At 40.8% G+C, this 16,539-nt stretch overlaps 1 protein-coding gene across 1 annotated transcript; it reads left to right on the top strand.

The window, feature by feature from the left end:
• The first annotated feature begins 5,786 nt into the window (after nt 1–5,786).
• HSPB3 (heat shock protein family B (small) member 3) lies at nt 5,787–6,497 on the top strand. The gene has a single exon (XM_029218812.1). The coding sequence runs from the start codon at nt 5,926–5,928 to the stop codon at nt 6,373–6,375; it is 450 nt and encodes a 149-aa protein (XP_029074645.1). The 5' UTR covers nt 5,787–5,925; the 3' UTR covers nt 6,376–6,497.
• Nucleotides 6,498–16,539: the final 10,042 nt, after the last annotated feature.

The following is a 16,539-nucleotide window of genomic DNA, read 5'->3' on the forward strand; positions in this document are numbered from 1 at the left end:
GAAGATGACCTCCTCCATCCTCTCAACCCTGTTAAAATGTGTTTGCACTTATGGCTTCTATCTAAAATGCGATCTCCTTCATGGCCGTAAGGCTAACATTCCAGAGCTGACTCTGGCCTCCAGGATTGCAGCAAGGTCCAATCACATTACCATTCAAATATTTTTAGGATTCCCTTAGGCAGATGTCTATGTTCTAACTTGGTTGTCACTTTTGTCTCTTTCCAGACTGCTGCTATCATCCGCTTCTGTCTCATTACTTTTTCCTCAGGTACCGGAGGCCCTTTGCACTTGTCTCCCTAAAGCCTGGTACAATCCCTTGCTTAATTCCCCCAAAGACTAGTTGACACCAAGCTGAAATGCTGAACAAAAATCTTATTCATGATTTGAGGATGACATAAGGAAATTACTTTGTTTAAAAAGAATATTTAAAGCAGGATATTGGCCATCGAGCTCTCAGACTCGATCAACCATGGCCCCTCGGGGCCCCTTGCTAACCAGTTCTCTCCTTTCCATCAAACTAACAGTCACGTTTCTTAAAAACATCTTATCAAAACAAAACAAGCCTTCCAGACCTCATGTCAGCCTCTAGTGAATCCTTTCCATTCCCTCCCACCCAGCTCCTTGAAATTGCAATATGCACTACCCAACCAACTGCAGTCCAACCTCTGCCCGACTTTACCTGGGACTCTCCTTAAGTCAAAGGCACCCTCACTGCTAAGTCTGTGCTTCCATCCTTATCTTCCTTAACCTCTCAGCACTTGACACAAGCCATGCTGTCTGGTCTCACTACACCTCTTGCTTTCCTACCTACTCAATGTCTCACTGCAGCCGCAGAAGAAAAGCCAGTCTAGACCATCACAGTCTCCCCGTAGAGGGGTAACTCATCCCACAAAGATGATAAACTACCTTACTTAATAATGGAAAAAGTTAACTAAGTGTTGCCCAAACTGTGGGCTGTGAAATCCATTTGGTGAGTTGCAAGGCTCACTGTTAAGCTAAATGGAATTAAACAGAGCCCATCAGAGTGTGTCACATGTAGTAAAGCTAAGGGTTTGGTACCCAGTATGTGTATATGTGTGTTCACTGGTGATGCTGAGTATGTTTCTTGTTGTGCGTATAGTCAGAAAAGTAAAAAAGGCACTGATCTGGATCTTCATGAAGTTAGCTTCTATATTTCAGAATAGAATTTAAACTTTAATTTGGAACAAAACCCCAAAATCTTCAATAGGCCTTTTGATTACAAGGAGAAAGAGTGTTTACTCTAAAACAAGGATTCTGGTGTCACTCTTAGAGCAACTGGTAGACATTCGAAAACAAAAATGCCATACAAGGCTCACCTCTCCAGCCTCATTTCTCCCGCTCCCTACTCTGTGGTCTGCATTGTGGCTACACCTTGTCCTTTTGTCCTCCAATCACAGGTTCTCTTCTGGCTCCAGGCCCTGGAATGTGCCATTCTATTGCTGGGAACACTCAAATCCCCCCTTCCCTTTCCAAAGCTCCATTTGTCCCCCTCTGTCAGCTTATCCAGACTGAGATATCATTCTTTTTAGGGAACCTTCTCAGACCCCAAGCCTAGTTGGTACTGAAATCCCCCAAATGAGCCCCTGGGCCATTGGGGTCTGGATGAGCAATTCATGAAGCTGACTAGAACTGTGTCTCTCACCTTTTTAAAATTATTGCTCCATCCCTCCACCCCCCAGGAGTCTTCCAAGACATTTTTCACCTGATTTCGCCTCCCTCTCCCTGATGAAATTTTAATACCACAGATATTCTTTATGTCTGTTTATGTACTTGGGCCCTTTGGAGAGTCATAATCCATTATCTATAGCTAAGATTTGGTATAATCTTAGATAATATGATATGTATAAAATAGAGAACTAATAGGAACCTGTTGTATAAAAAATAAATAAAATACAATTCAAAAAAAATCTTAGATAATATGGATTTTTTTTCTTTTTTTTTTTGCTCCATAAGAACAGATTTTTGCCCCATTGAGAATGCATGGAATAGGATAAGATAAAACTCTACTTGTCGTCTTGACAGCACTAAGACAAAACTAGTTTGTATTCTTTCCATCAAGAGGCTTATGTCAAATGCTGAAGAGGTTAAGGTAAATAAGGTTAAAGTATAGATTTAGCAACGAGGCTGCCTTTGACCTCATTGAGGGCAGACTTATTTTGCAGCAACGTGGAGAGTGACCGTTGAATACAGGTTACCATTCAAGGAGCTGGGCTGGGAGGGGATAGAATAATTAGCTAGGGGATGACATAAGGTCTAGAAGGTCTTGTTTTATTTTAGAAAGATGGGGCACAATGGACTTTAGGCTGATGGAGAGGAGTCTGTGGACACCGAGAGACTAGAGAACATCGAGAAAGGGCTAAGTGGTTGGACAGAAGCCCAGAGGAGGATGGAGGGGACAAGGGAATCCCGAGCAGAGGGGATGCGAGCACAGCCAGCTTCTCCCCGGTCAGACGTCTGGGCGTGAACGTGGAGGCAAGTCCCCTCAGCTGGGAGAGAGAGACCCAGGGCACAGGGAAGGCCTGAGGAGAGGAAGAAGTTTGCCATCTCCACTCTGGAGAAATAGGAGAAGCTGATCGAAATACACAGAAGGATGGCCAAGTGACATCGAGGGCCAGCTGAATGAAAAGCACAAAATTTGTAACAGTTGGATTATTTCTTTTTCCTAACACTTTCCAGGCACTGTCTTAGATGCTGGGGCTACAGCAGTGAACCCTACGTTTCTGACCTCAAAGTGCCATTGTCTGTCTTCCCCAGCTGGAATTTAAATCCAGAAGTAAGGTAGTTTTTTTGTTTGTTTTTGTTTTTGTTTTGGCTGCGCGGCATGTGGGATCTTAGTTCCCTGACCACGGATCGAACCCGAGTCCCCTGCAGTGCGAGCGCGGAGTCTTAACCACTGGATAGCCAGGGAAGTCCCCAAGACTTTGGATTTTGGTTTTTTTCGGGGGGGCGTGCGGTTCCACCACATAGCTTGTATATGGGATCTCAGTTCCCCAGACAGGGACCAAACCCGTGGCCCCTGCAGTGAGAGCACGGAGTCTTAACCTCTGGCCCACCAGGGAAGTCAGAAGTAAGATAGTTTTAGATGCTGATAATGGCGATGGAGATAAAATAGGGAAGTGACAGGAGGAAGACTCTGGCTAGATGATCAGGAAAGACCTGCCTGAAGAGATGACAACTGACCTGAATCCTGAATGGCTTCTGCCATTCTGAGGGTGGAGCTTTCAAAGCAAAAGGGACTCCAAGTGCAAAGGGCCTGAGGAAGAAAAAAGGTTGGAGTATTCGAGGACAGACAGGAGGCCAGTGAGGCTGAATCATATAGGATCTGGGGAGAGAGGCGGGGAGGAGGTCAGCAGGGGCCAAGAAATAGGTTCTTGAAGGCCGTGGTCAGTATTTTGGATTTCATTCTGGTTACAAGGAGAAGCTTCTGGTTGGGATTTTTAAGCAAGGGAGTGATGTACTCTATCCTATGCTTTGGAACAGTGGCTCTGCTTACAATGGGGAGGATGGACAGTAGGGTAAGAGTGGGGGCAGGGAGACCAGATCAGAAGCCTGGGAGATTCTCCAAAAGGGTCAAGGGAGTTGATGAGAAGGAAGGCAGTTCAGGTGTAGGATTAGGGTCAAAGGGCAGTTTGGGGAAAACAATAGAAATCTCGGGTGTTTGCGTGGGAAATGTGAATACTCTTTTTTAACCTCAGCAACTCACACAAGCAACGTGGAAACACCACTCCTATCTGCTCCTTCTTACCCATTTTAGAGACCCCTGGAGGCAAGAAACTATAAGACTAACTGGACATGTTTTTCTCTGTCCACCCTACCAGCATCTTTCCAGTATTTATTTTTCAACAGAGTTTATTTTGTTAGAGGAGTTTTAGTTTTAGGTTTTTAAATAGACATTTTTTTACAGCAGTTTTTTAGAACAGGGGTTGGGGGGAGGGGAGATGCATAGGTGGAGCACAAAGGATTTTTAGGGCAGTGAAACTACTCTGTATGATACTATTTTGGTGGATACATGCAATTATACCTTTGTGCAAATTCATAGAACGGGCAACACAAAGAGTGAAGCCAAATGGAAATTATTGTCTTTGGGTGATTATAATGTGTTAATGTAGATTCATCAGTTGTAACAAATGTACCGCTCTGGCGGGGATGCAGGGATGTTCATAGGGGAGGTTATGCACGTGTAGGGACAGGGAGTATATGGAAAGATCTCTGTATCTTCTTCTCAGTTTTGCTGGGACTCTCTTCAGGAATTTCAAGCCAAATCCTTAGTACCTTATCTATTTCCTGCCACTGGCAGTGAGTTCTGTTTTTGACTTACCACTCCGAGAGGCACTGAGGAAAACATCTCTCAATATTTTATGAGCTAGAGGACATTAACATCTCAAAGAGTACAGTTTTCCCTTGAGGGTCACCAACCTGCGAAACGAAGGTCAAAAAAGCTGGGTGTGAACATGATTAGGGCATGTTCTTAAATATATATCAAAATGTCCACACAGATTTTTAGAGTAATGGAAAAGAGCTAAAGGAAATGCTTCCCTTCTGTGTTCAGATTTTTTATTTTTTGTAGATTTTTTAATTTCATTCTAAGAAAAACGGATATGCGTTTTAAGGAAAGGTTTTCTGGAGTCTACCCATTCTAGAAAATACTAACCTCTGTGGAGAGGAAGTGTTCTATGTTTAAAACCTTCTTGAGTGTATGCGCATTGCATACACACTGCAGAAATGAAAAGCACAAATGTGTTTATAGTGGTAAGCAAGCCTCCCCCCAGCCCCTACCTCCTGATCACTCTGTTACCCTCTCAGGAGGTACCTGCCATTCCCCATGACACAGCTTTCAGAGAGATTCTATTTGTACAAGCAAATACCTACTTATAAAAAAAAGATAAATTGTAGCGTATTATATGCTGTTCTGGACTTTTCTTTTATGCCTAACATGTCTTGGAGATCCTTCTATAGCAGTGGATAAAGAGTTGCCGCCTGCTTTTTCAGCGTAAGTTTAATGTTAAGGTATTACAGTTAAGAAATTATATGTTATTTATTTTTGCCAATGAAACAGCAGAGCTGCAACTAGATTAATCCTTAGCTTTCTGGGCTTTAGTATCAAATAGTTCAAAGCTTTAACATTTTTCTCTCCCCCGGGGCTCTATTTTCCTTGCTAAGATGCCCCATTCTATGCCTGTCCAACTCCCATCTGAGGTTCGACATCATTGTCTGGTTTAGCCCTAGGATCTCATTTTTGATGAGTCAAATGTAATAAACCCAGATGGCGTGGCTCAGATGTCCCTTAAGTATAAAAGATTAAAGGATGAAGTGAAAGTAAATATATAGGACAGAGGGCTGAGGGTTTGTTGAATGTTTGATATTTGAATGTGTGTGCCTGTGTATCTTAATTCCTAATCAATTACAGCTAAATTCACCTCCCCCCAGCTTTGCACTTGGAGACTAGGATTAATGCAGTTTTAGCTCATATCATAAGACGAGTGCACATCTCTGGGCTGTTCTGATCCGCTAGATCACTGTAGTTCACAAGGACGGAGCACTCCCTCAGATATTTCTCAAACAGTTTCTGATTCTCTTTTTCTCTGGCGGTAAGCAAGGCAGACACACTTGCCAGGGATAACTGAGAATGTAAGGGCAATCCTTGATCGGCAGCTCGAGCAGGCTGTGTGCTAAAAGCAACTTCGAAACATGCCCTATAAATAGCCGTTCATTGTCAGCAGGAGTGAAAAGACAAGAGGGAGTGTGCGGCGCTGTGATTCAGGCCTAATTAAAGGGTTGCGTCTGCGCAGGGTTACAAGCGAAGAGCGGCTCCAACAGATCCTCTAGTCAGTAGGCAACTGCGAGGGTTCAACACGGACAACGTAGCCGGGGTGGAAGGCGTTCGATGCTAGCTTTGCCTCCACTATGGCAAAAATCATCTTGAGGCATCTCATAGAGACTCCAGTGCGATACGAGGAGGAGTTTGAAGCTCGAGGTCTGGAAGACTGCAGGCTGGATCACGCTTTATATGAACTGCCCGGGCCAACCACCGTGGACCTGGGGAAAGCCAGGGTGGCCCAGCCTGCCCCCGTGGACACCGTAGAGATGCCGCCCCAGAGAGACGAATCCCGCTTCCAGGTCCTGCTGGACGTGGTCCAGTTCCAACCCGAAGATATCATCATTCAGACCTTCGAAGGCTGGCTGCTGATTAAGGCTCAACATGGAACCAGAATGGACGAGCACGGTTTTATCTCAAGAAGCTTCACCCGACAGTATAAACTGCCCGACGGCACTGAAACCAAAGATTTGTCTGCCATCCTCTGTCACGACGGAATTCTGGTGGTGGAAGTGAAGGATTCAGTTGGGACCAAGTGAAATCTTATCGGTGCCTGTTCATACAGCACGAGGAAGATTCTGGTTCAGCCCATGGTATCACGAGAATGTGTGTATTGCCTACGTTTGAAATGATTTTTATGAAGATTAAAAATATAGACATAGTTCCTGGTATATTGAGGTTGTCTTTGTTACTTTTACTCAGAAAGGAAAATTATTAAATATGTTCCTACAGCTCAAATTGTTGCTATTCTTACACCTGAGAAACATGAACAGTTTAGGAGACCATAGTCTGATAGCAGAGACGACTCAGAATTATTTCTTCGTTACTCCAACAATGCCAGAGAAGCTGCATTTTTAACAATTGATGGCAAAAGAGCCACACTAATTTAAGAAATTCTTATCCATTTTATGAAAACTGTTTATATTGCTGAAAAGAGCTGTGATCCCCTTCACTTGATAAGCTTTTCTTTTCAGTATATTTTATTACAGTGGAGTGGAGCTTTGTAAACATAGAGTCTGAAGGTTAAAATACAGTATTTGAAAACTGGGTCTGAAATATATTTATGATTCACTACATTTGTTACTGCCTTAAACTTACGTTGGAATTTTCAGATATAAATCTGATTTTTAAAAGTTCCAAATATGTACCTCTTTTTTTTTTAAGCTAAACTGGATCTTATCTGCAGTGTTTTCTAAAGCACAGCGTATGTTCTGTGGCTATTTATGAAACATTAAGATGTATTAACTCATACTCATAAATTGAGTTTAGGAAGCCACTTTAAAAAGTACAATTATTGAATTCAAAAAATTTTAAACTATGCTTTTTAAATGTTACTTAAAATTTTAGATTTCGGAAGATGGCAAAATGTACTGCATCTGTTCTCACTGCATAATCCTTTGCTTTAAATAGCCTGGCAGGCAGTGGAAGTTCGGAGGCCGGAGCTTACAAGGGAGTCTGAGTTTTTACAGCACAGGGGCTGCTTCTATCTCCCCCAACTGCTGCTTTGGCCTAAGGGAGCGCCTGACACACTGGTGATTAGGAATATTGTGTTCAACAGCTGGCCTGTGACATTCCAAAGATTTGCTGTCTCATTCTGTACATATGAAATATTTCTTTGAGGAAGTAGCTGCTTTTACCCCATACCCCATGTGAGGCTGAGGACAGTGCTATGAATAGAAGAGGAATTTGGGTGTGGAAGACACCAGGGTAGCTACTGATTGCTGACAATACTGATGAGCTCCTCTATGGTGCTTTATTCGTAGTTCACATGCAAAAACGAGAGATATGAAACAACAGAAAAATAAATCGGACAGTTATGCAAGTGGTTTTGAAAACAGAGATGTTTGTTTACGGTCTAATTAAATTGAAAGGATTTTGAAGCTTCATGTTCATATGAGGTTATGGCCCATGCAGTGATGTTTGTGCATGCAACTCTAGGATCACAAATTTTGTTTGACAAAGTGAATATTACAGACCACCTCTGCTACATAACAAAGTTAATGGTAATTAATGGGATTGCATCTACTAATATGATTAGAACTGAGATACCATTTGTCCCACATTATTCTTTCCTGTTGCTGGACAGAATAGTGTGAACACAAACTAGTGCTTTGAGAAACAAACACAAAAACCCCTCTCATGTGGCCTTGATCTTACTCTAGATGAGATCTTCTGAGAAAGCTCAGAAAGTGAAATTCTTACCACCAGGAGCCACTGATAGGAAATGTTTAAAAATTATAATTAAAATAAACACATCATTCAATTAACATTTATTTTTTCTAAGACAAATTTTAAAGTAATACACAGCCATTTTTTTGATTTGGAAAATAGATCAAATATTATCAAAAATAAAAACCATTTATTGGTTGATAACATTTTCAACTAATCTTCACCATTCCTTACTTTAAATACTACTCTAAAGTATAAATGCTTGTGGTTGTAGGTTGGGGATAGAAATGGTAAAAAAAAAAAGGAAAAAAAACCCATTAATATTCTTCTACGACCATGAGATAGCTACTTTTAATTCCTACTTCAATCTTCTCTTGCACATAAATACATGTATCACTCTTCACAAAATGAGGACCATATTTGCAAGGAGCTTTTTTGTTTTGTTTTGTTTTTTAACATCTTTATTGGAGTATAATTACTTTACAATGGTGTGTTAGTTTCTGCTGTATAACAAAGTGAATCAGCTATATGTATACATATATCCCCATATCTCCTCCCTCTTGCGTTTCCCTCCCACCCTCCCTATCCCACCCCTCTAGTTGGACACGAAGCACCGATCTGATCTCCCTGTGCTATGCAGCTGCTTCCCACTAGCTATTTTACATTTGGTAGTGTACATATGTCCATGCTACTCTCTCACTTCGTCCCAGCTTACACCTCCCCATCCCCATGTCCTCAAGTCCATTCTCTACGCCTGTGTCTTTATTCCTGTCATGCCCCTAGATTCTTCAGAACCATTTTTTTTTTTTTTTAGATTCCATATATATGTGTTAGCATATGGTATTTGTTTTTCTCTTTCTGACTTACTTCACTCTGTATGACAGTCTCTAGGTCCATCCACCTGACTACAAATAACTCAATTTCGTTTCTTTTTATGGCTGAGTAATATTCCGTTGTATATATGTGCCACATCTTCTTTATTCATTCATCTGTCAATGGACACTTAGGTTGCTTCCGTGTCCTGGCTATTGTAAATAGAGCTGCTATGAACATTGTGGTACATGTATCTTTTTGAATTATGGTTTTCTCAGGGTATGTGCCAAGTAGTGGGATTGCTGGGTCATACGGTAGTTCTATTCTTAGTTTTTTAAGGGACTCCCATACTGTTCTCCAGATGGCTGTATCAATTTACATTCCCACCAACAGTGCAGGAGGGTTCCCTTTTCTTCACACCCTCTCCAGCATTTATTGTTTGTAGATTTTTTTTTTTTTTTTTTGCGGTCCGCGGGCCTCTCACTTTTGCGGCCTCTCCCACTGCGGAGCACAGGCTCTGGATGCGCAGGCTCAGCGGCCATGGCTCACGGGCCCAGCCGCTCCGCGGCACGTGGGATCCCCCCAGACCGGGGCACGAACCCGGCTCCCCTGCATCGGCAGGCGGACTCCCAACCACGGCGCCACCAGGGAAGCCTGTTTGTAGATTTTTTGATGATGACCATTCTGACTGGTGTGAGGTGATACCTCACTGTAGTTTTGATTTGCATTTCTCTAATGATTAGTAATGTTGAGCATCCTTTCATGTGTTTGTTGGCAATCTGTATATCTTCTTTGGAGAAATGTCTATTTAGGTCTTCTGCCCATTTTTTGATTGGGTTGTTTGTTTTTTGGATATTGAACTGCATGAGCTGTTTGTATATTTTGGAGATTAATCCTTTGTCAGTTGCTTCATTTGCAAATATTTTCTCCCATTCTGGGGGTTGTCTTTTCGTTTTGCTTATGGTTTCCTTTGCTGTACAAAAGCTTTCAAGTTCCATTAGGTCCCATTTGTTTATTTTTGTTTTTATTTCCATTTCTATAGGAGGTTGGTAAAAAAGGATCTTGCTGTGGTTTATGTCATAGAGTGTTCTGCCTATGTTTTCCTCTAAGAGTTTTATAGTGTCTGGCTTTACATTTAGGTCTTTAATCCATTTTGAGTTTATTTTTGTGTATGGTGTTAGGGAGTGTTCTAATTTCATTCTTTTACATGTAGCTGTCCAGTTTTCCCAGCACCACTTATTGAAGAGGCTGTCTTTTCTCCATTGTATATTCTTGCCTCCTTGATCAAAGATAAGGTGACCATATGTACGTGGGTTTATCTCTGGGCTTTCTATCCTGTTCCATTGATCTATATTTCTGTTTTTGTGCCAGTACCATACTGTCTTGATTACTGTAGCTTTGAGGTATAGTCTGAAGTCCAGGAGCCTGATTCCTCCAGCTCCGTTTTTCTTTCTCAAGATTGCTTTGGCTATTCTGGGTCTTTTGTGTTTCCATACAAATTGTGCAATTTTTTGTTCTAGTTCTGTGAAAAATGCCATTGGCCGTTTGACAGGGATTACACTGAATCTGCAGATTGCTTTGTGTAGCATAGTCATTTTCACAATATTGATTCTTCCAATCCAAGAACATGGTATATATCTCCATCTATTTGTATCATCTTTGATTTCTTTCATCAGTGTCTTATAGTTTTCTGCATATAGGTCTTTTGTCTCCTTAGGTAGGTTTATTCCTAGGTATTTTATTCTTTTTGTTGCAATGGTAAATAGGAGTGTTCCCTTAATTTCTCTTTCAGATTTTTCATCAGTAGTGTATAGGATTGCAAGAGATTTTTGTGCATTAATTTTGTATCCTGATACTTTACCAAATGCATTGATTAGCTCTAGTAGTTTTCTGGTAGCATCTATAGGATTATCTTTATATAGTATCATGTCATCTGCAAACAGTGACAGTTTTACTTCTTATTTTCTGATTTGCATTCCTTTTCTTTCTTTTTCTTCTCTGAATGCTGTGGCTAAATCTTCCAAAACTGTGTTGAATAATAGTGGTGAGAGTGGGAAACCTTGTCTTGTTCCTGATCTTAGTGGACATGGTTTCAGTTTTTCACCATTGAGAACGATGTTGGCTGTGGGTTTGTCATATATGGCGTTATTTTTGAGGTAAGTTCCTTCTATGCCCACTTTCTGGAGGGTTTTTATCATAAATGGGTGTTGAATTCTGTCGAAAGCTTTTTCTGCATCTATTGAGATTATCATATGGTTTTTCTCCTTCAGTTTGTTAGTATGGTTTATCACATTGATTGATTTGCATATATTGAAGAATCCTTGCATCCCTGGGATAAACCCCACGTGATCATGGTATATGATCCTTTTAATGTGCTGTTGGATTCTGTTTGCTGGTATTTTGTTGAGGTTTTTTGCATTTATGTTCATCAGTAATATTGGACTGTAGTTTTCTTTTTTTGTGACATTTTTGTCTGCTTTTGGTATCAGGGTGATGGCCTCATAGAATGAGTTTGGGAGTGTTCCACCCTCTGCTATATTTTGGAAGAGTTTGAGAAGGATAGGTGTTAGCTCTTCTCTAAATGTTTGATAGAATTCGCCTGTGAAGCCATCTGTACTGGGCTTTTGTTTGTTGGAAGATTTTTAATCACAGTTTCAATTTCAGTGCTCGTGATTGGTCTGTTCATATTTTCTATTTCTTCCTGGTTCTGTCTTGGAAGGTTGTGCTTTTCTAAGAATTTGTCCATTTCTTCCAGGTTGTCCATTTTATTGGCATATAGTTGCTTGTAGTAATCTCTCATGATCCTTTGTATTTCTGCCGTGTCAGTTGTTAGTTCTCCTTTTTCATTTCTAATTTTATTGATTTGAGTCCTCTCCCTTTCTTTCTTGATGAGTCTGGCTAATGGTTTAGCCATTTTGTTTATCTTCTCAAAGAACCAGCTTTTAGTTTTATTGATCTTTGCTATCGTTTCCTTCATTTCTTTTTCATTTATTTCTGATCTGATCTTTATGATTTCTTTCCTTCTGCTAACTCTGGGGTTATTTTTTTGTTCTTCTTTCTCTAATTGCTTTAGGTGTAAGGTTAGGTTGTTTATTTGAGATGTTTCTTGTTTCTTGAGGTAGGATTGTATTGCTATAAACTTCCCTCTCAGAACTGCTTTTGCTGCATCCCATAGGTTTTGGGTCATTATGTTTTCATTGTCATTTGTTTCTAGGTATTTTTTGATTTCCTCTTTGATTTCTTCAGTGATATTTTGGTTATTTAGTAGTGCATTGTTTAGCCTCCATGTGTTTGTACTTTTTACAGATTTTTTCTTGTATTTGATATCTAGTCTCATAACATTGTGGTCAGAAAAGATACTTGATACGATTTCAATTTTCTTAAATTTACTAAGGCTTGATTTGTGACCCAAGATAAGATCTGTCCTGGAGAATGTTCCATGAGCACTTGAGAAGGAAGTGTGTTCTGTTGTTTTTGGATGGAATGTCCTATAAATGTCAATTAAGCCCATCTTTTTTAATGTATCACTTAAAGCTTGTGTTTCCTTTTTTATTTTCATTTTGGATGATCTGTCCATTGGTGAAAGTGGGGTGTTAAAGTCCCCTACTATGATTGTGTTACTGTCGATTTCCCCTTTTATGGCTGTTAGCATTTGCCTTATGTATTGAGGTGCTCCTATGTTGGGTGCATAAATATTTACACTGTTATATCTTCCTCTTGGATCAATCCCTTGATCATTATGTAGTGTCCTTCTTTGTCTCTTCTAATAGTCTTTATTTTAAAGTCTATTTTGTCTGATATGAGAATTGCTACTCCAGCTTTCTTTTGATTTCCATTTGCATGGAATATATTTTTCCATCCCCTCATTCTCAGTCTGTATGTGGCCCTAGGTCTGAAGTGGGTCTCTTATAGACAGTATATATATGGGTCTTTGCAAGGAGTTTGATATCCTGATCATACTCGTTCTTGTCTGTTGCCCTTCCCACCTCCCACTAACCCAGACCCATCCTCTGCCCTTCTTAGCCCCAGTCTGAGCCCAAGCAGGCTGACCCCTATGAGCCACATCATTCTAGTCTCCAACTGGGTTCAGCCAATGGGAGGCACTGACTGCAGAGAGGGGCTGGAGAGAGATGGTCGGTGGGCAGGAGGGGAGAAATGTCAGGGCATTTCTTTCCCCACTAACAGTCTGCTGCAGACAGAGGCTCTGGCAGGACCTGCATCCTCCCAGGACAGGAGCTCTGGAGCGACAACCTTTCCCCCAGGACTTGGACGCCAGCATTCTAATCCTTTTGCCCCTTCAGCACTTGGGTGGTGATGTTCTCTGCCTTTTCTTGTTCCTGGTGCTTCAAGAACCTCTATTGATTCCCTTTACTTTGCCTGCTCTCCCATAAGTGATTCCTTCATTAAAGTCCTTTTCAGGAGATAAAAGAAATTTTCACATATTGAGGTATGGTGAAGTCATGGCTAATACATGAGTTTACCCGAATTTTAACTGCTAACTAAAACAGCCTGTTTGTACCCTATCAAATGTACACTGTACATCTGCTTTAATTATTAAAGAAAAAGGCACATTGACTAGAAGTAAAGAATGTCCGGGCTTTCCTGGTGGCGCAGTGGTTGAGAGTCCGCCTGCCGATGCAGGGGACACGGGTTCGTGCCGTGGTCCGGGAAGATCCCACATGCCGCGGAGCGGCTGGGCCCGTGAGCCATGGCCACTGAGCCTGTGCGTCCAGAGCCTGTGCTCCGCAATGGGAGAGGCCACAACAGTGAGAGGCCTGTGTACCGCAAAAAAAAAAAAAAAAAAAAAAAAAAGAATGTCCATGTTAAAAATAAAGATCAAATGCCTCCCTTCCTGGCCTGCCAGTGCTAGAACTCCTTTGATGGTAAGACTCCCTTCCCAGGGGCCAAGGCCATACTGACTCGCTATGTATCTGTTTTTCTGAAACCTTGAATGAATGGATTCCTGACTTATTTGATGTTCTTGGTTCTGACAAGATATAAAACTGTGTTGAAATCCGTGATTCTCTGGAGCAGTTCTCTGTAGCGGTTATCTGAGAAGCTGTCTTCCAGGCTATAGTCCTCAGTTTGGCTCATATAAAACTCTTTTCTATTCCTATTATAGATTTTTTTTATTGATTGTTTTCATCAACACAGGAGATGGAATTCTGGCTGGTTTTCTTTGTTTGTTTGTTTTTGCCAGAACCCTGATTGATTGACTTCTTCTTCTCTTCTTTTTTTAAATACTTATATTGGAGTAGAGTTGATTTACAATGTTGTGTTAATTTCTGCTGTACAGCAAAGTGTATCAGTTATACATATACATATATCCACTCTTTTTTAGACTTTTTTCCCATATAGGCCATTACAGAGTATTGAGTAGAGTTCCCTGTGCTGTACAGTAGGTCCTTATTAGTTATCTATTTTATATACAGTAGTGTGTATATGTCAATCCCAATCTCCCAGTTTATCCCTTCCCCCTGCTTTACTTCTTAAGTGATTAAAAAAAAATAGTGCATTACTTTCTTTTGCTAGCAAACATGAACTGATCTGTAATGGCTATGCACTACTGCAACACAGATAAATGGTATTATAATTTAACCATTCCTTTTCACTACTGGCTCCAACAGAAAGCAGATGACACTGTTAAATAGGAATAATTCAAATTAGAATAATTTATTTATAAAGACACTAATTACAAAGGAGTGAGCAGGGTGGAGAGGAGCTACAAGGCAGTGTCATAACCTGAGGGTAGCATTGTAGAGCTCTTAGGTCCCCCGGTCCAGAGGGATGAGAGGAGGAAGCAGGTCTCAGAAATCAAAAAGAAAGTCAGATAGAGGAGACCATCAGCTGTAACTTTTATTTGAGGGACCAGCCCAAGGTAACCTCATAGGCACCGGGAGAATAAATACTTTCTCCCTCCAGTCTCCTACCAGGGCACCCCATTGCCTGGACTTATCTGGTAGCCAGAGGGTGCGGGCTTCCTGTAAATACAGTTCAACAACCTCCCAGGGCAGAGAAAAGTGGAGAGTGACTCCTGGGGTCCAGGGACAAACTCCAGCACTTCAGTAATGTGAGGACTGTTGCCATAGCTCTCTCTTAGGAAAGCTTTTCTACAAAATACAGCCTGAGACAAGGATTGAAGAGCCGACAGTTTTTTTGGGGCATGTAAGCCCAGGATGGTAAAGGTGAGGAAATAGGGGGAAGGAAGCAAGAAAAAATGGGAAACAAAGTGATGCGATGTGCTGCCATGCTGGCCACTGTTTACAATGAACTACAAACAGACTGCAGCCTCTGGGCAGGGATGTTGGCTCAGCACCTGGAACTTCTCCAGAAAATTTTCAGGAAGAAATCAAATCTTAGAGCAATCCACAGGGACGAAAGGAAAGGGAATTTGCCCCATTCCGTACTATATCCTACATCTCATCAGTCAAGGTTCAACTCACAGGGAGTAGACTTTCCTACACTCTGAGTTATATCATCCAACCCCTTAGTGGCTGCTCAGAAAATCAGACCCCATGCCCCACGGTGTGACATTTCATCCAGGCTAGGAGCAGAAGGATGACTCAGCATGATTAGGGCTCAGTCAGGGTGAGGAGTGCAGCCTCGGGGATTCCACTTGGACTCCAGCTACCTAAGGAGGCTAGACAAAGGCTCTGGCAAAGGTGGCAGCATCACGGTCTGGGAGGCAGGGGATACTTTCGAAAACAAGAGGGCAGGTGAGAAGGTACACAGGGTCTGTAGCCACAACAACCTCAGATCCAGAACTGCAGGAAGAGGGTGCCAGGCAAATCACACAGTCTTACAGCATCTACACTGCCTTCAAACTATGGACTGTAATATCACCTTAATTTTTAATCTGCTTAGGTGCAAAGTCAGTCCTCTTAAACGTCTCTGGATTTTTCTTTTTCTGAAGATAGTGGACCAATCCTGGAAGTCCAGGAGATTTTGATTCCACTGATCTCCCCAAGTCCAAACTGACCTTATCTTATTTCTCACCTACTTGTGATGATCTGGAAATTGCTGTTAATGGGTCTTAGCACATCCAAAGAGTGATTTCAAAAAAACACAAATAACAACTTCAGGTAAAAAAAAAAAAAAAAAAAAAAAATCCAAAATACCTAATAATCATTTACTCAAGCTTAACAAAAATCATTTTTTCAATAATGACCACTGTTCTCTTCAGAGCTTCTCAAATAATTAGTTGGAAAGAAGAATTCATTCTTCTTTATGAATTTTTTTTTTCATTTAATCATTCATTCATTTTTTTCATTTAATCATTCATTCATTATGCTGGCTAATAGCTTAGACATTATATTTTGAAAATAACTCTGTGTTAGCAGTTGAGTTGGCTAGATGTTCTCCACAAAATAACAGAGAAGTATTTTAAATCTGGAAAGTAAATGATTCTAAGTAACTATTTTTTTCTATATTTCCTTAGCATTGTTTAAAATATAAGAGCATGTATGTTTGCATGTATATGTTTATAAAATCCTGTTTATTAATGTTTTCTAACTTCAAGGACAAATACAAAAAAACATATTGTGGTAAGATAAAATGGTCTCTATGATACCATTCTTTGTAATTTGTTGAGACCTTCATGACCCAGTATGTAGTAACTTTTCTTAAATGCACTATGTATATATGAAAATAATCCATGTGTATATTTTCTATTTGAGAATATATATGAACAATCTCCTAAGGAAGGAGACAAAAGCAAAAAT

Source organism: Monodon monoceros, unplaced genomic scaffold (genome assembly GCF_005190385.1).
Source record: "Monodon monoceros isolate NGI ecotype Baffin Bay Population unplaced genomic scaffold, NGI_Narwhal_1 Super_Scaffold_12, whole genome shotgun sequence".
Lineage (NCBI taxonomy): Eukaryota > Metazoa > Chordata > Mammalia > Artiodactyla > Monodontidae > Monodon > Monodon monoceros.